This window comes from Arctopsyche grandis, chromosome 10, assembly GCF_051622035.1.
Source record: "Arctopsyche grandis isolate Sample6627 chromosome 10, ASM5162203v2, whole genome shotgun sequence".
NCBI lineage: Eukaryota > Metazoa > Arthropoda > Insecta > Trichoptera > Hydropsychidae > Arctopsyche > Arctopsyche grandis.
Window position 1 is genome coordinate 9423537 of NC_135364.1, and position 27407 is coordinate 9450943.

The 27407-nt window shown below is 33.7% G+C and overlaps 2 protein-coding genes across 3 annotated transcripts in view; one reads left to right on the forward strand and one right to left on the reverse strand.

Moving 5' to 3' along the window:
• LOC143917831 (uridine phosphorylase 1-like) overlaps positions 1 to 27407 on the forward strand; it is a 348253-nt gene that overhangs the window by 215883 nt on the left and 104963 nt on the right. The window lies entirely within an intron of this gene.
• Positions 1 to 27407, reverse strand: part of SP2353 (EGF like, fibronectin type III and laminin G domains protein pikachurin) — a 203169-nt gene that overhangs the window by 175197 nt on the left and 565 nt on the right. The window contains exons 2-3 of one of the 2 annotated variants that reach the window (XM_077439423.1): positions 10351 to 10503; positions 7990 to 8204 (exon numbers count right to left, since the gene is read on the reverse strand). In XM_077439423.1, coding sequence (XP_077295549.1) covers positions 7990 to 8113 — 124 coding nt within the window. In that variant the 5' untranslated portion in view covers positions 8114 to 8204; positions 10351 to 10503. The remainder of the gene's footprint in view (positions 1 to 7989; positions 8205 to 10350; positions 10504 to 27407) is intronic. The other variant, XM_077439424.1, reaches the window with a different exon arrangement.

Genomic DNA, 27407 nt, shown 5'->3' on the forward strand with positions numbered 1-27407 from the left:
CGAGTGTTCGCTCGCTAGTGCATTTTAATTTCACTTCCACTAGCACTTTAGTATGAGGTTTTTTTAATTTTACTTCACGTCTACATAACGTACAGAGAACGTCACAGTCTAGTGTAAAAGTACTCATACCCCATACATAAACCTCAATATTCAACCAAAAATTACATATTGAGTAATGTACTATAGGTTCTTGTACACTGTTATAATCTCACGTACTGCTAAATGGGGCTTATTTTCTTCCCTCAAAAAGTCTCCATGAATGTGCTCGGTATAATTTTACAATACAGTTCCATATGCACGTATTTACTTTGGAAAGTAAAAAAAAATATGTACATTCGTAAAATAAAAATATTTAGTTAGATTTTGATACGAATGAATTATTAGAATTAATCTTTTTCCAAAAATAATACTACAATTTACAATCCAAAATTATCCAGGAAAATTCATACTATCCATTTAAAAACAAAACGACATACATACATATGTACTGTTATGTACCCCGCTTATCACTCTAGTTCCCACAATATCAAATGTACTTTTCACACGCTCATATACGTGAATAACAAAACTATAAAAATTCCTGTAATAGGATATTCAGATAACACAGGAATGCGCCCAGCCCATAAGATAACAAATAATTTATATAGATCGCCATTCGATCGCATTAGTCAGTCTTCACCATCGACTCCGAGAGAGCAGTCATCACCATCGACTCCGAGAGAGCAGTCATCACCATCGACTCCGAGAGAGCAGTCATCACCATCGACTCCGAGAGAGACAGTCATCAACATCGACTCCGCAGTGACGGACAGTCATCATCATCGACTCTGAGTGACAGTCGTCATCATAAAGACTCCGAGAACGCGTCCGCAAATAACGATCAGCACAGCAGCAGAATAAAGTGAACGAAAGTTAAAGTTAAAGTGAAATAGTTCTACGTGTCTCCTATTATAAAAGTCATCGTTCCATAATCTATCGTTTTTCGAATATATCTATAATATAAGATAAATGTAACATTTTAATAACAATAAAGAAACTTGGTTGGTTAACCAAGTAGTAAATAAAAATTAAATAAATATTTTCCTGGAACGTGACAGTACATATGTACATATGTATATGCAACGTCTCAACGTAGTAAAGTATAGAGCAAGATAAATAGCTGCTATTATACATTTATTTATTTTTAATTTATACCAAGAAGACCTAACAGGTAACCCTAATCCGCCTTTCCGGCCAGAAACATTGAACATTTAGTACAAGTGTTATTAATGTTATACTAAGTAAATACATATCAACTAACGTTCACAGACTATGGTCAAATTCGTAAATTTGCAGTATTTTATACAATTCAGCGAAATTCGATTGCTAAAAACTCGAGTGTTAGGGAAAATGGGTAAGGCTGTCAATTTTCTGGAACCGTTTCAATGAAAATCAGATAAATTGGCAAACTCTAGTAGGAAACGATCGACCTGGAGTCACAAATCCAAGGTCTGGCCAGTAGAAACCAGTGGGATTTGAACCCGTCACCACTTTGTTCAAAGCATTATATGCTAACAACTAGTCTATTCTATTACTAAAAAGATAATAAGATAAAAATAATAAACTGAAATAACCATCCAATTTATCATATTATCATACTATGGGAATAGAATCGTAGAGCGCATGCTATACTAGTACATATGAAACCTTATCTATTACAGCTCACAATCGCGATCATTTTTCATGTATCTGTCTAATTAACACCTGCGGAAAAGTGTCCCCTTTCTGGCAGATACATATGTAGCTACGTTTACGTTGACATCCAGTCTAATGATCATTTTTCAACCCGTTAAAACACACACATACAAGTCTAGCAATTCAAAGGAAACCATACAAAATTTCCATTCGGTCCGTAGACAAACTCAAAATTGACATAGACATAAATTGAATGTGTACATACAATGAATAGCAAATGTCTTCCGTTTCGCTCTAAATCGAAATCCGAAGCAGGAAAGTCATTTCCCTCACTTTAGGTTCGCGTCGTATTTATACGTAGTTTTTTACGCTACTTTTCGCTAATATTTTATGCAGTAACTACATACATAGTATAGGTATGTAAATACGTAGATAAATAGGGACAAAAATGCTATCCGCAATGCGACGTCGTATACTTAATACTTTCAAGGATACTAACTCAGCAAAAAATAGACCCACATACCAATTCATGCCTATTATTTATAGGTACATATGTACATATAATACAGAAAGATATAGTATAGCTTGACAAATAACTATATGACATACATGAGATTAAATACATATGTATGTACATGTAAAAAAATGTCACGTTTAAAATTTGTGTAAATACAAATTTATCAATCACTGATGAAGTGAAACTAATAAAAATTTTCAAGTCCGAGATTAAAAATTATCGGACTTGAAAAGCTTCCTAAACGATATTTTATCTCTATCGTGATGGCGGAGGATCCATTTACTTATATTGATGACCAAAATGAGCAATATGGCAAAGTATGAAAACGATCGGATAAGAGTCAAACTTTTTCCTGAATTGTAATCGTAAGTGAAACGTAAAGGAGGTATGTAAAAACCTCGTTAAAAGAATGCCGCTTTGTAAATAATCAGTTGTCTCGTTAACTTATAATCATTCCAGTAATAAATTGAACCTTTTTTAATATCGATGATGATCACAAAGTAAATATCCAAGGTAGAAACGACAAAATGAAATAAATGAATCTTTGTCAAATAACTATACACTCCGGCAGTGGCGTGCGGTGAAAATTTATCTATTTCTATCGCACATTATTTACATTTGTGCGAGTAGGATACAAGAGGATGCTGTAACTTCATACCGCATCCTCTTGTGTCCTGCTCGCACACACGTAAGTAAGGCTGTGCGACGAAAACAGGGAGAATATGACCGCACGCCACTGAGTATACAGTATATTTAAGGGTACCCAACCTTTTTGAGGTTGGGAGGTACTTTTCATCTAAATTTTTTGCTTTTTTTTAGTACATAGAAGTTAAAAATATTCATTTAAAAAGGCAAAACTTCGTTAAATAGCTGCAGAAACAAAATAATTTTAATATTTTCGCAATTTTTATTATAAATATGTCATAAACATCATCTAAATATCAGTATTTTCTATACATTATATATATATATATATATCATCATCATCATCATTTACAGCCATTCGCCATCCACTGCTGGATGAAGGCCTCTCCAACACGCTTCCACTCGTCTCTGTTTTGCGCAACACTCATCCATCTCATTCCGCACATTTTCCTAATTTCGTTCACCCATCTTCCTTGCGGTCTTCCTTTTACTCTTTTGCCTTCTCTCGGGTACCATTCAAGCACTTCTTTTGTCCACCTTTCGTCCATCCTCCTAGCTACGTGACCCGCCCATTGCCATTTCAATCTCTTCACTCTATCCACTATGTCCACTACCCTTGTCATATTTCTCACCCACGTGTTCCGCTTCCTGTCTTTCCTCGTTATGCCAAGCATACAGCGTTCCATACTTCTTTGAGTGCATTGGATTTTATTTTGCATCTTGGCGTTCAGTGTCCAAGTTTCACATCCATACGTCATCACTGGCAAAACGCATTGATCAAAGATCCTTTTCTTCAGGCAGAGTGGCATTTTTGATTTAAAAACAGCATTCATCCGTCCAAATGCACTCCACCCTAATTTCATACGTCTCTTTATCTCTTCATTTTTACTACCAGACATGTCAATTATTTGACCTAAATATAAATAATTATTTACTACTTCTACTGGTTTATCATCTAAGGGGATGCTATCAGGCATGCAATAACTATTGAACATTAGTTTAGTCTTATCTACGTTAATTTTTAATCCTACTTTTCTACTTTCCCTGTCCAGCTGTGTTAGTCTGATAAGTAGGTCAGCTGAATCACGAGCTACTAAAACTATATCGTCTGCGAACCGAAGGTGACTCAAAAAGCGACCATTGATGCTTACTCCGGCTGTATCCCAATCCAATTTCCTGAAAACTCCCTCAAGCACCGCATTGAATAACTTGGGCGAGATTGTATCTCCTTGTCTTACTCCTTTTCCTATGCTAAATCTATCTGTACCTGAAAAAATTTTAACCGAAGCTGTGGCATTCTTATATATTGCAGCTAACAGTCCCACATAGGTTTCCGGCACTCCCTGTGTTTTTAGAGCGTTAAGTACTGCATTATGACTAACTGTATCGAAGGCTTTCTCATAATCGACGAAACCTAGGCACAATGGCCGTTGATATTCGTTGGCGCGCTCGATTAGTTCGCCAACTACTTGGAGGTGGTCCATTGTGCTGAAATTTGCCCTAAACCCTGCCTGCTCTACAGGTTGGTTCTCGTCGAGGATATTCTTCAGCCTTTCTGTAATAACCTTCGTGAAGAGCTTGTAGACCGCTGAAAGTAGACTAATGGGTCGGTAGTTCTTGATATCGCTTTTGTCGCCTTTTTTGTGTATTAAAATGATAGTTGCGTTATTCCATCCTTCTGGTATAGCTTGGTTCTGGATGCATTTGCTGAAAAGCCTAGCTAAGATATTAATTAGGGGGGGGCCGCCACATTTTAGTAAGTCAATGGGAATATTATCTTCCCCTGGGGATTTACCGTTCTTTGCAGTTTTTAGCGCGGCCTCTACTTCGCTAGGCAATACTGCAGGAACCCTTTGGCCGTGTGTCGATTCCAGAGCGGGGAATTGGCCGTTGTCGTTCTCGTATAGTTTTGCATAGAACGTGTAAACTCTGTCTATGATTTCTTCTCTATTCCTAATTATTACTCCGCTCTCTGATCTGATTGCGATCATTTGGTTTTTGCCTAAGAAAAGATCCTGTTTGCACTTTTTCAGGCTACGGTTATTCTTAATGGTATTTTCTATTAGCTTGCTGTTAAAATCCCTGACATCCCTGACTATTCTCTTTTTAATTTCCTTATTTACTAGATTGTATTCTTGCTTATTATTATCCCTATCTAAATTCCTTTTATGCTTAATTAGGTTTTTTGTTTCCGCTGAAATTTTGCTTAATTTAATCTGTTTCCTGAATCCACCTAATTTCTTACCTGTTGAGGTTAGAACCGAACTAATTACAGTGTTCAATTCCTCGATGTCTGCTTCTGGGTTTAATTTCCCGTATCGATTTCCAAGTTCGAGTTCGAATTCCTTTTTCCTAGACCTTAGTTGAGCGAAATCTGGAGAGTTACTGCATCCTTTTATTAATTTCCTACGTTCGCAATTTATATTAATGGCCATCTTGGCACGGACTAATCTGTGATCGCTACCTATATCTACTTTACTTAAAACACTAACGTCTTTAACGGAGTGCAGGGCATTTGTTAGGATGAAATCGATCTCGTTTCTGTCTCCTTTAGGACTCTCCCAAGTCCACTTATTGTTGGTGTTTTTCCTGAAAAATGAATTAGTGATAAAGAGCCTGTTGTGTTCTGCGAATTCTATGAGGCGATCGCCTCTGTCGTTTCTTTGGCCGGTACCAAAATTGCCTACTGCTCTTTCAGTATTTGCCTTTTGTCCTATTTTTGCGTTAAAGTCGCCCATGATTATTTTAAAGTGGTGACGGCTATTATCGTATGCGTCCTGTATTTTTTCGTAGAAGTCTTCTATTTCCTCGTCTGGGTGGCTAGATGTGGGGGCGTACACTTGGAAGATTTGACAAGTGTACCTGCTCGAGATTCTTAATACTATATAGCATATACGTTCCGATATGTCGCTTATTTCTATAATATTTCTTTCTATTCTCTTATTGATAAGAAACCCTACTCCTCCTATTCTACCATTTGGTAGCCCTCTCCAGTAGAGACAGTTACCACTTTTTAGGATTATTTGGTTTTGCTGTTTTCGTCTTACTTCACTAAGTCCTATTATATCCCATTTGATATTTTCTAATTCATTCTCTAATGCAAGCACACTTCCTTCACTCGATAACGTTCTTACATTGTACGTGGCTAAATACAGGTTTCTATTAGCTAAGCTATCATCCATCGTCACTCTTACCTTGTTGGAGGTTTGGATATTATTTTTCTCGCATTTATCCAAGATGTGTTGAGAAAAAGGCGGTACTTGAGAGAGATTTCCATTCAAGGAGTGAGTTCTTACCGCCATAGACTCTTCTCTGTGGTCAGCTTTGACAGATAGTCATCCTAGGTATCACTTGGATCACTTATGAGTTATTACATGCCATTTAACAGGGTTACTTTGTAAGTGAAAGTAGTTAGTTATGATAATAATAGATTAGCAATTGTTATACTACTTTTTTACAGATCTTTATCGTGAGACGCCTCTTTGGAGACAACGGATTTATATATGTGAGTGCGGTTTGCAATTTAATATTTTAATAATAAATTTAGTAAAGAATATAAAATTACACGAATTACTTTAATATAAATTAAATATGAAAAAGAACTATTAGACAGTTGGGAAACACCGTTTCTGTTTGCTATTATTCTATTAAGTAAAGTTCGTTAAAAATTTTTGTCTGAAAGCAATTATGTGGAAGATTTATTGCTTCTGTGGGACCGAATTTTGACTGGCGACCCTTATTTTTTTTTGTATTCAGGTAGGGAGATGTATCTCGTTCGTATACGCTTTTGTAACTGACACAAAATTAACACAAAATTTTTCGCAATCACTGATATTAAAAACGCTGTTAACGGCCGATCGTCTGTTTATTTTTACACTTAAATTATACTAGGATGCAATTAGTAAAATAAGTGATTAGATGGTTAAATTTTTAGATTAAATTTCGTGCAATAGCCGGGTTTAAGCGAGTAATAGCGGGAAGAACGCAGAAGCACGTCTTCCCCGCATGACACGAAAGACCGAACTCCATATATATATATATATATATATATATATATATATATATATATATATATATATATATATATATATATATATATATATATATTTATATATATATATATATATATATATATATATATATATATATATATATATATATATATATATATATATATATATACATACATAGAAAGATTTCAATTGTGTCATTTTTACAATTCAATCCATTGGAATTCTAATTTTCACAAACCCATTGGAAAAACCGTGGCGATGGTTTATTATGGATGGACTATTTTTAGTAACTATTTTTATTTTAGGTTTTTGCTAGACATTATTTTCAATCATCTTTAAAATTTCATATTATAAGAATTTTTGAAGCTCATAAAGTCGGTGAACTCCTTGTTAAAATTAATCCAATATTTCATGTTTTAAAAGCCATTCGTTGTTTCGAAAATATGTCAAGCTAATATCCTTTCTTAAAATTAAAAATGTTCTTATTTCAGGTAATATGTAGCTAAAACATATCCTTTGCTCAATTGCCTTACTACATTGTAAATCAGAAAATCTTTGGGATGTGTCTCAACTTCTTCTAAAAATAATTTGAAATTCCTTCGCCAAAACGCTTTATATCTAATAGAATATATAATAAATACGGAAATCATTATTATTTTCAAAATTCACAATCCTAATATTGAGATGGGCCAAATTTTGCTTGGTATACTTTTATCATTTTCATTTGTGCACATACATATTTCTTCAATTATTTACATATCCATAGTACATATGTATGTATTTATGTATCTGGCGAGAATTAAATATAAGAAAATAAAAAGAATCAAAAGTTCCACTATCGCTTGCAATTACACCTAGACTGCATTTAACTTAAGAAGCTAGTGGATACAAAAGAAAGTGGATCCAGAGACTAGGCGGTGGAAAAAGGGGGAGAAAACAAGAGCGGATTAGGTGGGTTGCAGAGCAGAAATTGCCGAGAAGCAATGGAGCGAAATAAAGAGCGAGAGAGGTAGAGAGGGAACGTAACATTATACCGGGGCATAGGGTTTCGCAACACCTTCACTTCGATAAAATATTAAATTTAACTGGTATACAAACGAATCGCGTCAAAAATAGCGTTAAATGTTAAATTTCACTCACCTTGGAAGGCTGCCTCGAACTGGGACAAATCCACCGGCTCCAGACCGTCGACAACGTCCAAAGTCAACGTCGTCAAGATGAACAGCAGGGCTGCGACGACCGATTTCAAGTCCACAGACGCCATTTTTGAAAATGTCAAATCTTGTACACTTCAAACACATTCACTGAACATCGTTGCGAGTTTTGCGTTTGCCACACATTTAACTTTTAATTAACTGCAAATTAATAAAAAATAAAAATAATAAATTACCCTATTAGAATTATATTCATATATTATACAAGAACTAAATATGTACATATGTATATGTACATATCAACAAATAAGTGTTATTAAAAACGTTTTTTATACAAACGACAACATTTTTTATTTAATGAGTCTAAAGTAAATGTTTACACTCTCCATAGAAAGATTACGACATCTCAAACAAAATAAAATAAATACTTCTTTATATTAAACACCGTAAAGTAAACAACTCCTTGAAAATAAATACATTTCGAACTTTATATTTAATTACAAAAATCATTATTTCCTTACTGCTTCGGTTTTTTTTATTTTTAAATTTAATACAAATCAAAATTGACGAATGTAATTAGTCTCAACGTTAAACAAAAGTTAATCCGACAAGATTTGGTAAAATAATATTAAGACTATTCGTATAATACTTTCAATTATGAAATCTTATACTAACTCATAACGGACCGTCCGAATTTTTTTAAAACTCTATGAGAGTTCGTGTGTTTTTCGCAAAATAACACTAAAAGTAAAGAAACATAACTCCTAAGCCTTTCAATCAATTAATAAATTAAAAATTTGAACACAGCTTTTTTACATTTGTCTTCGACCGTAAGAATTCAGCATTTCTCAAACTGTAGTGATTGCTGTATTCAACTTTGTATAAAATTTATATACATTTCAATATATTTTCACGTAATAAACGATATCATTGTGTTATAAATTTGAATGAAAGATTTAATTTGAGAAATTTATATACTATGCGAGAATAAATAAGTATTTTATTTAATATAAAATTATGCTAGTATGATATCTATGAATAGAATTTTGAAAATAAATCTTTAAATAATAGTTTTTTTTGTGTACGAAGTTTGGAAGATTTAAAAACATGTTGACGGCCTTTTAATGTAGTTTTATTATAAACACATCGTATGTGAGTGCAATAATGTTGATATACAAAAGCAATCAAATCTATATGGGAGTTAATTTTACCTAAATTCATAAATCCAAAATTACATTGTTCACCAAGTAAAATGAAAACTATTTTATCGACCTTACTTTTACAATTATATTTAAATAGAAAGATGAATTTAAAACGATTCTAAAACCCAATGTTAAAATATTTTTATTAATCTTGTGGTCTGGTTTCATCAAGTAAAACGTGTAACAATTCTTAATCGAATTATAGTGATATATATATATATATATATATATATATATATATATATATATATATATATATATATATATATATATATATATATATATATATATATATATATATATATATATATATATATATATATGTATGTAGGTAGGTAGATGTGAATTTACAAGACTTGCAAATTATAATAACGATCTTCATACATATGTGCATACATACAGAGAAATGTAATAATAATAGAAGGGCCCTTACAAATAAATAATTGTTGTCAATATTACGCGGAACGTCTCTATAAATACGCTACGACGCACGGAATACAATCGGATCAATTTACTTATAAAAATATATCCCATTTTTTAATGCATTGTGCAATTTTTACCGATGCTTGCCCATCTTGCGAGTAATATAAACAAACAGAGAAGTTTTTATCGGACTTATGTAAATATGTACGTCGAGCACCAAGCGTCAAATACGACTGATGCTAAAATGATTTAGGATTGTCTGTGGACAGTCGTCACTTGACAACAATATGACGCCTAAAGCCACTTCTATTAATATAACATTTCTCTCTGTACATACATACGTATCTTCATATTTTGTTTAAACTACAAATAATACAAATAGCCAAATTTAACTATTCAAACAAAATAAAAAATATATACAAATATGTGTGTAGATTTGCAGGGAAAATTCAATACAATGCGCTAAGCTTAAATTTGACCCAATTTCACTAAAATCAACCCATCAAACGAACACCCCCCGCATAGTTCATAAACTATCCCATAACACTCTACACAAAAAGCGTACTACGTATCGGCGCAAATTCGATACTTCCGAGCGCATTGTTTAGAACTGATTGAAACGACGAATAGGAAAAAAATCAGAATAAAATGGAGCGTGAAGGATTCGTCGGACGTGTGTTTGTCGTTGTCAAGAAAGAACAATAAAAGAGAAATGAAAGCACTTGTTGTAAAGAGGTGGTCGACGGTGCGTCGCGTCGAGGGGTAAGTTCTTGTCGAGGTTCACTCGGGCAGGCGTTCGCGTGAAAAAAGTTGCCTTGAAACTCGAGTCATTATCCGGGCCAAAGTTTCGGGTCCACCCAGCCGAGCGTGGCTAACTGTAACAAAAAATGTTTATACGTCAAAAAAAGAAGAAGAAAATAAACAAACATCCTAAAAAACACCTCTTTTTTTTGTTTCCGCGCTTCTCTCTCTCTAGCAGTTTGTTCTCAGGGAAACTTTTCGCGGGGCCAGCTCTCCTGTCTGCGATATTAAAAACAGGTCTGCTAAACTTTATTTATTAATCACCGGCCCCGCCCTTCATATTTCGCGTAGGCGTCACATGTTTTTCAAACCGGGCACGTTTCATAAGAAAATCGAGTGCCGAAACAAATTTACAAGAGGAAAAACTCCCATTTTGTACGATGTGCAAAGAATTAATCGATCCTCATTTATTATGCCAACTTTTTTCACGTCTTACCGCTTCGGGCAGTTCATATTCAAATTTCAATTTAATGTATTATAGATAAAATGTTGAAAATTAAATTTGCCGAAATCTCATTAGTTTCTTACACCGGGGGGAGGGGGAGGGTGGATAAATTAAATTAACATTTTTTCCCACGCATCTTGCATTATTCAGACAAAATTGTGACTAAAATTCACCTACAAAAATATCAATGAATGAATTCCAAATGTATCCAAAAATCGTTTAAAATGATAACGATACGTCTTTTTTTTATTTTACCCAAACAAATTTTAGTACCATTATTAATGATGAAACACTTAAGAAAATCCCTTTCATACATACATATCTACATATGTACATACAAACGGCACTCTGACAAAGCCAAGCACGAAAATGCCGCGTCTATATAGCCGCGTCCGACAAAATTAAATACCTACAAATGTATAATATTTTATCTTATATGTATATGTCACCGTGAAATTGAATTTTAATTTAAATTAAAAGTGAAAATATATTTTCACTGACTTTTCATTTTCAGGGTTGGTTTTATTAATTTTAGATTAGATTGTTAGGGTTGGTATTATTTAAGGTTTAGGATAGGTTAGGTTAAGTAAGGGTTGGCCCTATTCATTTAAGATTGGGTTGTTAGGGTTAAATTTATAAAGTTAAACATTGTAAATTCATTGTTTAATACATTTTCACTGCTTGAATTGATGAAAATATATTTTTACTATTGAAAATAATTTTCACTTGAAATATTCTGTAACTTACATATATAAAACCGAAAAGGCGTCTGTAATTCGTTCCTGATTGGCTCTCTTAAAAGTCGTTTCTGATTAGCTGGATTGGTTATAGACGTCTGTCATTGGTCGGTCGTTAAATAATATTTATTTTTTTCGATTCAATTAAATATAATAAAAAAACAAATGAAGATTTTTTTCATGGTTCGACGGTATTCTTACTACTATACTGCATTTCCATTTACTGAGCGAAGCTGGGTAGGACCACTGGTATGCAATAAAAATTAAAACATTTCCATAATTATTATTGCCAGCTGGGAATAAATTTTACATTTCATTTTCCGAATATGAGAAAAAATTCCGAAAAAAATCATTTTTAGCCCCTTTTCACAGAAAATTATTGAATATTAATTCTAGTATTTAAAAGCAGCTTTTCAAATTTTAAAACCAGAAGTATATGTATATGTATGTATATTGGAAAACCTGATTTTCAAAAACTCACAAACCCTAGCTTTCGATGAACAGTTATACAAAATCGAATAAAACCAAAAATAACTTATTTTAATTTAATTTTGTATTTTTATTCTGCGTGACTTTGACGGGGTTGTTCTGCGCGGGTTTGTCGGCGCGGCAATGTCGTGTGCAGCTACATATGTTACGTCACCCATACAAAGATATGTCGGAAAACCACTTTTATTAGTTTCAATCGTGCCGGGTTGATGTAATACGAATGCATTCAGACAGAGTACGCTAATTTGGTCAATCAGAAATTACTCGTATGGTACTCGATCATTACCAATTTACGAGCAACGTCCGAGTGACCAAATTATCTCGTAAGTGTACTCGTATCGTACCAACCCGGAATTCTCAAGATTAAAACAGCACCATCTTATTATAGAACTAATATTATATGTTGCTTCATTGAATATTATTCAATGAAGCAACATATAATATTATTGTTTGTTTGAATGTTTTATGTTGATGTGAGACATTTGTTTATACAATAATTCATTTAATAATACGAAAAGTGTTTGTATAAAACTGAAAGGTAAATCTCAGAATATTTACCATAAAAATTGTAGAAATCCTGCAAAACGAACATAACTGAAATTGGATTATTATTCCAGGGCAAAAATAGCATTAGTAAAAAACTATTATAATTGCGTTGAATTACCCGACGAACAATTTTATCGTAATAAGAAAATATAATTTGTTTGAAGTGGACTGATAAAACGAATCTTCCGAGACATTTAAGCCGACTTAAGCCGACTGTAATTACGTCTGCAGACTTTTTCATTGCGAAAATTTCCAGAACGAGGATCTAGTTAAAAAACTAATAAAATCGCGTACTTTTATAACCACAAAAGTAAACGATATTCATGCCATTAAAAGTAATTACACAGTAGAGTGTCACTATCGTAAAACAATTTCGCAAAATCATTACCGAGAAAATATACCCGAATACAATTAAAAACACTAATAAAAATAATTAAAACGAAACAATTTTAAAAGCTCTCATTCTCTCTGTGCACACTAAATAATCATATAAATCTAGCAATGAGGATTTTAAAACAAAGCACTAAACGGTTGAAAGCACTTCAGAGTGCAGAATAAAAATGCAGTATACGTATCCATTACTTTTCCACTTTATTATACAGCATATGGACATACATGTGTATGTATATATTTGAATTCACAATGAATTCAAATGCATCAAAAAACAATAGGACACATAAGCATATTAAACAATACATAATAAGAAACCAGACAAACTTTATTCTCAAATAGGCAATATATCAAATGTATTGTACATGTATTGAAACACTCAGTGTATGAAAGAGTATACATATATACATACGAACATCACGAAGTATCGTTATAATAATAGCTATTGTTATTTTTCCCACCCGGCTGCTGGTGATCTCATTTACATTTTTCTGGTGACCGGAAAAATGCACTCGAGATAGTTGCACTCTCGAGACATCATAACTTTCAAAGATGCTCAAGGAGAACTAAAGCAATCGAATTCGAAAAAACGTCAAGGGGTATTTGTATTTTATCCGAGGGTGCTTACATTTTTTTTGTGGAATTATATTGCGTAAGTTCTTTTTGAGCGCCTTTTAAAATTATGACTTCTCGAAACTGCACTACTATTCAGTGCAATTTAGTGCATCTTTTGGGAACCATTTTTCTAGGGAGAATCGTGCTTAGTCTCCATTTTTGAGATTAGTATGGGGGTGAGCAACGTGACACATATTTGTCCAATAATAATCGGAATAGAGTGAACAAACATCAATTGATATCCATAAAAAGTATCACGTTTAAAAACAAGTCCTATTTATACAGTCCAAATGCTACAAATCAAATAAGTAGTTATCGACTATCTCAAAGAGCGCTACAACTAGACAAATGCAACAAGTGCACTAGCACGGGGTCCAGGACGAATGGGAACCCAAAATAGAACCGAAAACATTTTGAATTAAAACATTGAACGAAAGAAGTTGCGACTAATCTAATATTGCCGTGCCCTGAATTAACTCGACTTTTACCCGATGAAATACTCCGACATATACTGCCTGGTTCACATATAATTTCGGACGGTTGGACAGCGTACGAAAATATTCCGAATTCCGGTAAAAGTGGTTATAATTTCGTGGATCCAAATGATAGTGCATAATACATACGCAAAATGTGAAAAATATGTGAATGCGTGTGAAAAGAAAGATGAAGTGTCAATTTGGCACAACGCGTGCCCGTTTTGATTCATCTTTAGATGAATTAGTATTGAACCACAAACGAATGCGTGTATATTCCATTCGCAATATGTGGAATATTTCCGTACGCTGCCCAACCGTCCGAAATTATATGCGAACCAGGCAGTATGTCGGAGTATTTCATCAGGTAAAAGTCGAGTTAATTCAGGGCACGGCAATATTAGATTAGTCGCAAAGAGCAATCAATCACGGGAAGGAGCGGGTCTACCGAGCCTCACTTCCAAGTCCGCCCTGTCGAGAATTCCCTGCTTCAATACTTCCGCCCTGTCGAGAATTCCGACTTTTACCGTATTTCTGATTTACAAATATCGTCCGCATTTAAGGAACGTACATGTTCATAAAAATTAAATAAGATAAAAATAGAATATAAAACTAATAGACTAATATATAAAAAGAAATACAATATTAGAACACATTTACAATATCAAATTAAACAATCCCTCAACCAGATTAGCATATTTTAGATACAACAAATCCAGAAATATGGTTGAGGACCTGGACGCTCCTTGCAACAATTGACGAAACCATCAAATTGGTACCCGCCATAGGAGAAGAGAACAAACTGTGGCATCTACATACATATGTAGTTTGGCTTAGTGATAGCGTATATATTTAGCATCACTGAGGTCATAGGTTCGTGTCCTCGCCACTGCTGGTTAGATTTGGGGGTTTTGTGACTCCAAATCGATCGTTTCTCTATCAGAGTTTGCCAATTTTATCTTTTATCATTGCTGAAACGGTTCCTGAAAATTGGTATTAAAAAATCTAATCCTGTTGTCACAAAAATCTGTATAATTTGTATTAATTATACACAGTAATCTGAAATCCATAGATGTCACTATGATTATTATTTCTGATTAATTGTTATATTCTATATATTCTGATTGTATATGTATGTATTACTGTATTTCTGATTTCTGATTGTTTATGTATTTCATTAACGTACACCCGTCGCATTGGAGCAAATCTGTAATGGCGAGTGTGTATTGATTTGTGACAATAAAATAAAATAAATAAAATAAAATATATACATTTGTACCTTTATATACAGCAACAATTAAAATATGCACAAATTACATTTTCGGGACTGAAAGTTGAAAGATTACCTCCCCCCCCCCCCTTCATAAAAAAATGACCTTTTGTAAAAATAATACGATTATACATATGTATACCGTTACGAAAACATTGCCCGGGATGCTGTTTTTTCAAGTTATTAAAAATAATTGGTTCGTTATACCTTATTTATACATTGTGTTCTTTATATTACGATTGTGGAATTTTTTTATATTAAAAAGAAAGAAAATTTCTTCGCCCACGATAAATATTTTTTGTTACAACTGTCCACTGTTTCAATAACTTCGATTAAATATTATGTGTAGGATCTGGTTGTAAGAACATGGACGTTTATAACATTGTATAATACTCGGAGAGCCACAACAAACCCAGGCATACCAACCTAATCATTCATACATGCATTCTTCTGAGCTATAAAACTAAATCCCACATATTTATGAATATTTAATTATTTTACCCAAAATCTTTTTTTGGGGAGGGGTGAAACTAAAACCACGCACATGGCCGATGACTCAGTTATTAAATATATCCAATGCAATTCCAAAAGATGCGATCAGACAAAGGGCTATCGTCCCCCTGCTGCAATTGGAGTATTGTGCATCGCACGTTTCGTCACCGGCGATGACGGCACCCACTTGTTAGCGCCATTTAATTATGGGGGCGCCACCTGCACGCTAATGGCCGCAACTTGCCCAATTTGAGGCGACTCGCGACGCGCCATTTTGTGCTAATCGCGACCAAATGGGCAATTTCGCCCGTTGAATTTTTAATTCTACGCTTTTCACTTAACGACGCCACCCCATAGTCGAAACTATTCCCATCCCCGTTTTTCATCTCGAAGCAATCTCAAACTCGCCCCCATAATAATAATAATAATACTAAAGTATCCATGCATGCGCGCATCGACGCTGCCTCTCCCCCCCTTAATATCATATGCCTTTTCGATTACAAGAAAATATGCCAGGAACGTGTCGATGATAACGGTCGGAAGAATGTATTTGCAACATCGCATCGCATCGGATGGGAGATATAATATATTAAAATGTCGTTAAATAATATTTTGCGTATTTTATCTCGGGCGTTTGGAATTGATTTGTACATTGACACAGAACTACGCTATTCGTGAAGATATACATATGTACATACATATGTATATTACTGGATGATCAAACCTTTGCATCTAGCAACAAACTTTGTCTTTGCATCTAGCAACAAACATCCTGTATATATGTATACATATATGTGTATATATATATATATATATATATATATATATATATATATATATACATATGTAGACTTATATTTAGGTTCGTCAAGAATAAAAATCCAATTTTCGGAATAACTTAAGCTTAAATAAATTTTCCCAATTTCCGCTGTAATGAAAATTATTCTCAAGTATCTATATAGTATGTACCTTAAATAGCAAATATTTGAAATACTCTTAAAAAGAGATTTTTTTAAATTCAAGTAGGACCTTCTTCTTATTAATAAAAAATACACATTCTCAGATTGCGCAAAGAAGGTCGACGCTTTCTTTTCTTTTTACTTTATCTATGTTTTTTTTTTGTTTCACTGCAACTTTTATATTCAGAAAAAATCACGTTCAACAATCTCCCCCTACGAAAAACAGATTCTTACCAATTTGCAATTTAAAATGCGGTCACATGCAAAGTGTAGAAATACAGAGGCACCTTCAATCTCGAAAAGGGAACAGAGAGCAACTAAAAATTAAAACGGCATCCAGCCGAGCTTAAGGGTTTTTCGAGAGGTGCAACGTGACTGTTCAAACCGACACGCGTACTGAACTAATGGTCTCTGTTCCGCAATTTAATTTATTAATTTGTTTTTAAAACAAAACTTATCTATTCCAAACTATAGATATATACATATGTACAATCAACTTAAAAGAGTATTCAAAAACTGTATATACATCGGATGTTATATTAAATTCAAAACACTTTACATCAACCTCCACTACATACAAATAAATTAATTCATTAATAATTACTTTATTTGTACTTTAATACTAGGTAATCGAATCAAAATTAAAATTTAATTTAGAAAATGCAAAACATATTCAAAAATGATAACTAAACAGAATCCATTGTTTGAAACCACTGCTTGGCGACACCTAGCATACTGGCGAGGGTTCTTTTGTATGCAAATTTGCTCTCGCGTTCAAAGTGAGGTAGTTTTGCTCCTATTGTAGCGTTTTGTGGAGAAAAGCTAAACGCAATGTCCAACTGACGAGATCTCAATCTTTATCCCATGACGAATAGGGCGCGTATTCGCCATAAAAAAATAAGAAAATTTCACATAAATATCAATTCAAACCTCGTAAAACATTTTCACCCCATTTTCATCGAATTCTCATACAAGAACCTAAAAATAAAAATACACAATTCGTGTCAAAATTGCGTATTCATATACATATGTATACTACATATATAGGTATTATAAACCCGAGATGTCAACCGATTTCAACCATCATATCGTTCGAGGCTACGTTCTATAAATATCATATGTACGTTCTGTAAATATCATACAATATGTGAGAGAAGATTGGCCTATAGCAAGATTTTGCGAGGAGACAACGACACCCCAAGAGAAAAGAATAATTCAAATGTATATCTAAATATAAACATATGTACATAAAGTGTATTCTTCAGACTTTCGACCTTTTCAAATGTCGAAATCACACACTTGCAAAACGCAACTGCCGATAAACGTTTATCACCCTGTCATTTGCCGAGGAGGAGGAGGAGGAGGCTCAGGAAGAAGAAAAATACCACCTCACCCTTTTTTGGGCTGCGAATTCGAAGCATGGTTTGATGGAGTTGGTGGATCCAGGAATGATGCGGTCGACCGAAACCGCTTCGATATCTCCGGTGAGAATTGCAGGTACCGGTACCCGCCGTGTTTCGAAGTGAAAACATAAATCTTATTAAGGGTTGATCACCCGGGGAGGATTCGACTTGGAAAAAGTTGCTTTGCGCACACACAGACGCGCATAAGTGAATCGAGTCAATACGCTATTGTTTCATTGCCAACGGCGAAAAATAGTAACTATGTATTTGCAGCCATATCAAATTCTATCCGTAAGTACATACATACATACATACATACAAATGTACATATACATACACACATGGAGGATTGGGGACCCTAGGCATAATTTAATTTTGACCATCTTCAAATAAATGACACCCATTTTTTTACACATTCAAAGATTTTTGCTGAATTCAAAGAAATTCTTTGAGTTAAAGCAATGAATTATAATTTTGAAGGCCCTGGGCGTGTGCTTAATGTGTATTTGGGATGATTCGTCACTCCTGCTATTATAAAAAGAAAATTCTTATCTAATAGAACCTCTATAAAAGTACGACGGCATTGTTTTTTATCTCATGAAAACATAATCATATTGATATATGATATCAATCATATTGATATGATTCGCAGTCTTAAATATGAGTGTATTTTCATCCATTGACAATATAAATATAAATGTATTAAAAAATTTAAAATTATTCGTCACTTATGGAAAAAAACTAGGAAACAAATATGTCTAAGTTCCAATGTATGTATACATATTTGTTTCATATACATTTGAAATTAACATAATACTGTAACGTAGAGATTAGGTGATTGGCGCTCGTTGACCACTGGTTTACTAGCGCTGATCACCTGATCTCTCGCTCGCGCCGAAAAGGCCTCGACGTAGGAACAAGCTGTATACAACAGCCAATAAGGTTTCGCGACCCATCGACCAATGATCTCTCTGTGTCGAGTGTATATTCTGGGTTTTTGGTCCGTGATTCATTCGGAGCCGGTAGGCCGACGGACCAAGAACAATAAACTACCTCTACTAATACTGGCTACGTCTGTCACTCCGATATCGGAAACCACTCTACACGTCCACGCTACAATACGGTCAATAATGTAATACAACATTTTTGATGATATACATATGTACATACATACAATTGCCGCAACAGTTTGCTGATGTTTTGTAGTTTTGAGGACTTTTTTTTTAAATTCTCAATTCCAATATTTTTAACTCCATATTAAAAATAAAATGAAAAATGTCAAAAGGTCGTCGATGACATCCAGCCTACATACATACATACATATATGCCTATTATAGTATCGGCAATTTTTCTCGCGTTATTTCGACAGACACAGATCAATATTTATTACACATATTTACACTTACGCCCGAGCAAAATTGGACACTTTCTCTACTACATAATATCTGTACTTGAACAAATCTACTTCCACCGCATCCAACCGTACAATCAAAAATTATAATATGTACTTACGGCAGACAACCCGGTTGAAATCCCTTAATCAATTCATCCAATTAACGAAACGGTACTACAGTTTACAAACCAACACGCGTTAGTTAAGGAGACAGTGCAAGTTTAATCAAGCCGAGGGGGTAATGTGATACACAATATGGTACGGAAGAATTCGCTGAACCATTAAATCACCATGAATATCCCCTGTATTTGCGTTTCGCCTGAACGCATCGAATGCAACACGGCATTGTATAATTATATAAAAATAAACATCATACTGATTGACCCAACCTACACGAGTAATTTTTGACGATCACAATTTGATGACTCTGTTACTTGTAGTCACCATTAAAATTGCCAAAAATGTTCAATATGTACGCATATATAGGTATAATATTAACAAAACAATAATGACACTATCTATCAATGATTAGTTGGTCTGGAGACGTACCGACATTCCACAGTATGGCGTTCAAATTATGCAAAAAATGTATGATTCCAATCCAATGAATTCTACAAAACGAAGATGCAACGATGAGATAAATGATCGAACTGCATCCACGTACGAAAATTGTGAAACATCCTAGTGAACTTTTCGTAGCCCGTTGAGGCGCTAAATACATATGTACATACGTATGTATTTCGAGGGTACGGAAATTGAATTTTAATGAACGTGCACGTTTTGTAGAAACGACTAATCCTCAATGATGAATGTGTATGTGTGAGTGTGTTGATGGTTTAGTACGGCTCAAAGTAAATTTGCCGGTGAAATCCTGATAATTTCCAGCGAAAGCTGCATTGACTTCAAATTCGCAACACCACACCGTTAGGTTTGATATGTTTAATTTTAACTTTGACTTTGACGCTACTAGTAGGTAATTCAATATAAGTAGTTAAACTCAATCTTAGTTCCTTACAGCTATATTTACATATTTAGTGTGTATATAGTCTATGTTGATAAACTTGATTTAAAATTGAAGGATTCATACGCCAGTACCACCGGATGTATAATTGAATATCTCTTCAATTTAGTACGAATGTACATATATATAATACAGGTATCAAAATAATAGTGCAATATTTTTTAGTCGTGATGTTTTTACCAACTTCAAAAAAAAACGACTCATTAATGAACTGTTTTATATACTTTTTTATATCATACATATACAATAAAAATTTGATAAACTTGGTCGCGTTGAATTTATGTATAATATATATTTATTACCAAGCCCGTCTTATGAACAACATCAACTTAATCTATCGGGTGACTTTTTTTTGTTTAAGCATATGTAATTGTAAAAAATAGACTTCAAATTTTAAACATAGTCATCTAAAAAGTGGCATCTCAATTCTCAGATGTACGAACATTCTCTTGAAAAATTTGATATAATAAAGCTATTTTTGGCAGCGTTTGCCAAACTTCTCAAGGTGCTTGGACCATTTGAACAAGTTTGATTTAATTTAATTCCATTCATAATTTCACTTCAACTGTTTCCATTCTTTGAATTGTAACCACAAACGAAACTCAGGCTTACCATTATATTATATTAAAGAAATAAAACAAAGATGGAAACGACAGAACTTTGTCGATTCTTCGCTACCAGACTTGAGTCACTTTTTTGGCGAAAGACCAAATCCACTTTGCCTTCGGGAAAAATATGTTTCACATTTTTCAGAATGTTAAAGAAATATTATCAATTAAATCCGAAAGGTCAAACGATCAAAAAATTAAAAACACTGTACTTCCATTTTGTACAAAAAAAAAGATTGGGTTTATCAAAGGAAAAAATAATTTTTCAACTGGATAATACACGTCCTCCTACAAGTGACGTTTCAATGCCAAAAATCTCCAAATAATGAAAAAAAAACGATTTACTGTTTCATCCGCCGTATTCACTTCTTCGTATTCCTTTCATCACACTCAAATGATCCTCATAATTCTTAACATTTTAACATGAAACATCTGATTGACACACTAAAAAATATAGAGAAAATTGATTTTTTTTACGTCGACTTAGATTCAAATCCAGCATACCTCGATCAAACGTCCAAGTTTGAAGTTGAGCCACTTGTCAAATAGATATTCGAAACGAGACGATGCAGTGCGGTGGAGTGTTGCGCATGTCCGTGATTAGTTTTCGTGGCCGCTCGTCCGTTACAATCAGCTCCCGTCGCTTCCCGAATGCGGGAAATGAGCATCGGGTGAATTATGGGCGAATAAAAAGGCGCAGAGGGTGAAAGGGCTGGTTTCCTAAGGGGCAGTAACCCCACGGAATTACTAGGCAAACATCGTTCCCGGCAGGTGCGCTGGTTCATCGCCCCGAACTGCACTCGGGAAAGTCACAAGAAAAGCTCGACTTTATATGTATGTATTCACTTAAAGCTGGAGTCGTCTCGACACTAAGCCATACAAAACCAGAACGCGTCCTTTTCTTCTATTTTCCTACTTTTTTTGGTTTTTTTGCCTTAAACACGCACTTTTCCTTCTCTCGTGCGAAATTAGATTATTCAAATCTTTTTCCGCTTCCCACTTTCTTTCTTAAAACACACATATGCAAAAATGAAATATATCTCGCTGCCGTATCCATTCTTTAGCTGCGGTGTCAACTTTGTCAAAGGCAGTAGGCAATATTTAAGACAAAAAAATACGCTACAGCCACAGCCTCGTGTTATATAATAATATGTTAATATACATATATATCCCCTTCTAAATCAAATTAAATAATATTTTTTATAATTATTTCAAAGCTATATTATTATCACTACAAAGATTTCACTCGGTTGTTTATTTTATAGAAATTTAAAGACCAGACCGGTGGTTCAAACTGGGGGTGCGAGAAGGCATATCAGGGGGTGCGGGAGGCTTTCCTAACAATATAAATTTAGTTTTGTGATATTTGAAAACTATTTTAATATTCGACGACATCAGCTAATTTTTTTCGTGACGAAAGCGCTTGGGTAGCTATAATTAAAATAATATAATTTATGGCAGGATATCGCCTCAAGCTCTCTCCTCATTTCTCGAAAAAAATAACGACAGTTTTTGAGAATTTGCACACCGTCGTCTCCACTGGTGTACTGTTTACAATTATTTTTGCGACAGTGGCATATAGCAAAAAACTTCTTAAGACTAGCATGTGTACACACACGAAAGTTCGATTGCAGAAACAAACACATACTTAATTGTCCAGTGATTGAAGCCCGAATAGGATATAATGATCACACACGCGTAAGAACTTTTCTCGCAAATTTTTGAAGTACATGTTTTTATTATTTTATACGTTCTTTCTAATTAGTATTCAATTGACCGTAGTAATCTACGCCATGTCAAAAAAAAACGCTAGTAGAAAGACGATTATGTTGGTTACGGATTCACTTGTACAACAGAAAAAGATGGTTCACAACGACCTCAATGCATATTATGTTCCAAGATGTTTTCAAAATCCAATCTTAAATCATCAAAGTTGTTGGAACATTTCAACAATGTGCATGGTTGTGAAGGTGCAGGTCATGGTCTGAACATCTCGAAGTCAAAGAAGGCTCGATTTGATGCCAGATTTGATTCGATTTGATCACAAAATTTTGTGGCGCAACAATTCAAAAGCTCTTGTTAGAAGTGTCCTATAGTGGCATATATGTGCGCTAAGAAAAAAAATCTTGCAATAAATGTATTTCTCTAAATTAAAACTCATTTTTCAAGGGAGTGCGGGAACATATTTTCAGATTCAAAGGGTTGCGGCTCACTCAAAAGGTTAAGAACCACTGGACCAGACAATAAAACGATTCTAAAAAAATTATGAAAATCTCAATAACGCTAATTTCCCATTCCCTTCCAAATAAACGACTCAGAAATTTATTATATTTATCAAAAAAAAATGTTAATGTATATTTTTATAAAATTACTTCGATCAAAAAAATATCAGTGTGTTCATTCTTGAACACAATGGTATTTTTTTGATAATTTTTTCTGGTATAGATTTTAGTTCAAATGCCAACAATCAAAACTTAAGAAAATTTTGGCTGTCTAAACCTTTGAGATGTCAAAACGCCAAGTATTTAAAACAGAAATCTTATAGAAACCATATTATAACGTTGCTCTAAATCCCGTTTCTTCTAAAATAAAAATAAAATATTGCAATCCAGAGTAAGCACACATACATAGAGAATAGTAGAAACAATTGAGAATACTTAAACTTATGCCTAAAAGTTGGTCCAAGGCACTTCATTACAGATAAAATTGTACAAATCTTTGTTATGATCAATTCAAAATCGAATCCTCTCATTTAAAAAGTATCTACGTTCGTACTTGAACGAATCCTAACAAAACCTTTTCAAGTTTTTTTATATTCGCAATCTATTGAGACATATCAGTGAAAAGAATTTATAATGGCCAAAATTTTAGCACCTTCGTACGCACACACATATACATATACATACGTATGTGTGTGGCACAAAGTAAAAAGGAAAACACTCGTACAATGAAGGGAGCACGTCCCCTATTCTACAGTGCCGCGGATGGATGTTCTTTTATTTGAAACCAAGCCTTCCAGGCAAGAAAAGGGGTTGATGGTTGTTTTTGCATTCACTGCAAAGTCTCCATTGTAAAATAAAGACGTAAAAATGCTTATACTCGTAAAAAAAAGTTTTCCCCGCTCACAAAAAAAACACATACACACACACATACAGTCCCATGCGAGTTACGTGTGGAATGAGAAATTGACTTGCCAAATGTCGTTTACTTTTTTTTTATTTTTTTTTTTTTATATCGCTGTCGTGAACCGTAACTATATAATCACCGTGAAGGTGGATTGAGAAAAATAAGTCTCGTTAGAATTTGAATTTTTCAACGAAATCGAGGGAAATTTCGAGGCACTTTCCGGGTATATAAAGGTACGAGCATATTCGATAAGGCGTTTCCGTGCACGCTTAGCTATTTCGTCGAAGATATGTTATTCCTAGGATTATATGCTCCCTATTAATCCCTATAAAGCCCTAACACGAACGCACCCTTTAACCCTCCTTTGCCCCGGACGCATTGGGCCACAAAATTATTCGACGTTGCAATACACGAACACGTATAGTACTCCCCACGCACGTACAAATCTCCAAATTAATGTTTGCTCATAAGCAAATCTAATAGTAAACAAACCCGGTAGACATTATTTATACGAACAATAAATTTATTGAAAATCACCTGTTGGATGTATGTATGTACATATACGTATATGAACATACATATGTAGAAGAATTGTAGTATAATATACTACATATTAAATATAATATTTTTATTTAGTAAAGCTTTAGTATATTATGTATTGTATAATATTGGGACTATTGTAGCTTGTATTCATTCCATTACAATAAAAATATTTCATATTTCATATCGATATTGAAATTTCCTTTTAAATATTTCTAAGAAATTCGCAAATAAAATTCAATGTAAAGCGCGCATCCGCCTCTTCAGCTATTTATTATATCTTCATCCACTCAACAAAATTGAAGAGGGCTGCTGAAATATTGTACAATCTGCAGAATAATTTAAGCAGCGAATACATTATAATGCAAACTGTTACATGTAATTTTTTATTTATTATTTGACGATTGTGTTATACTTCATCTCGTTAGCATCAACAAGCATGATATGTATTTAAACGATATAAAACAAGCACGGTGAAAATTTGGAAAATTCAAGCATTTTCCAAATTTCCAATCAGAATATAGGCACATACTTATGTATGTATGCTAGTAAGATTGGTGGACCTGTGAAAAGCATTCTAATTGGTATATAGCGTGACAAACATACGAAACGCCAAAAAAACATCAAAGTCGATAGGAACTCCACTATAATGGAGCGAAATCATAAAAAAAACGTAATACATTATACCGGAATTTAAAAATACCAAAATAGCATTACCAGAAACCAAAATCCGCTTAAAATGAAATACATATCTCAAAAATGTTGTACTGCATATGTGTGTAAATGCATACATACATAACTAGTCACAAATATACGTATGATATATAAAATTATTAAGCTATGACGACAAATAAACTATTAGTGAATTAAAAATGTACATGAGAAAGTGTGAAAGCTTGTAATATCAAGTTTATATGAGTGAAATAACTGTTATAACTTTTCAGCAGTGGACGGCGTAGGGGCGCTAGAAAGGCACGTTTGTATAGTTAGCTGTCATCAAGTCAATCTGACAGACAATTCGGATACGAACCTCTATCAGTCGTTAATTAAAATATAAATACGATCGGGACGTGGTTCAAAATCAGTGAATTTCGAACGGTTAGGAATTTCAACTAACTAACCAAGTGAAACTAATAAAAACAGAATCCATGATTGGATCTTACTTATACAACCTTCAAGGAAGAGCTTTCCATTAAACCTTACAATCTGCATAACTTAAATATTTTACGTACTAGCAATACTAAGATAAATACATACACAGCTAAAGATGTATGTATCTAATATAATTTCGAAAGAGACTTTTTATGTAAGTATGTAAGGTTTGGGTAGTAGAACTCGTGACGTTAAATTTAATAAAAAAAACAAATGAATATTCAAATAAATTTAAATAAAATGTTAACTATTAGATTAGCCATGTTTAAGCGGTTTATATTACAAAAGCCGAGCGAAGACGGGGTAAAACTACTAGTTTACAATAAAATGCGAACATTTTTCTATAACAGACTCAACTGAACATTAACACTAAACTCCTTTATACAATAAACATCATTTAAGTATTCAGTAAACACAAAATACACCTCATGAGTTCGATTATATTCAAAAACAGTTTTATGCACTACTGGTAGTGCAATCCGGCTTCGCTCGGTAAATGGAAATGAAATAATAAAAATATTAATTTGTTTGTTAACGACCGACCAATTACGAACGTCTTTGACCAATCCAGCCAATCAGAAACGACTTTTACGTCAGCAACGAATCAGAAAAGAATTACAGACGCCGTTTCGGTTTTATATACAAGCTTTTAGATTTTCAAAATTTGATTTCGATTACTGAATTATGTTCATAATTCATATCTAATATATAATTTCGAAAGAGACTTTGCATATACATATGTAACATTGGCTGGTTAGTTGGTTGGAAACGACACATTCGATTTATTTTTTTACGATTCATAGGCGCCCGATTCGATTTTTTTCGATTCAAAGGATCCGAAGTCCCTGGGGGCGAAGCCCTAGGGAGCGAAGGCTCCGGGGGCGCATGCGCCGGATTCTGGTATACATATAATGTTAATATACAGCACAATAGGAAAAGGAGCTCAAAAACATATTTACAATTCCTATAAATTCGAATTACAGACGCCGTTTCGGTTTTATATAAATACATATAAGATTTTAAAACTATTTCAAATTTAATTTTTTTAAACCTTACTGCATACAGTACGGTTTAAAAAATTTAAAAAAATAAATATCTCGATAAAAATGATCGAGATATTTTTGAGTTTACGACGCTTACAATTAGTGCAACGATTGAAAAAAAAATGAACATTCAATCAAAATACTTAAAATAACCATTCGAAGAGTGATTTCTCACATATGTAGGTATATTATACATACTAGTGTTTTTATCCGGCTTCGCTCGGTATTTGTAATATAAACCGCTTAAACAAGACCAATCTAATAGTAAACATTTTA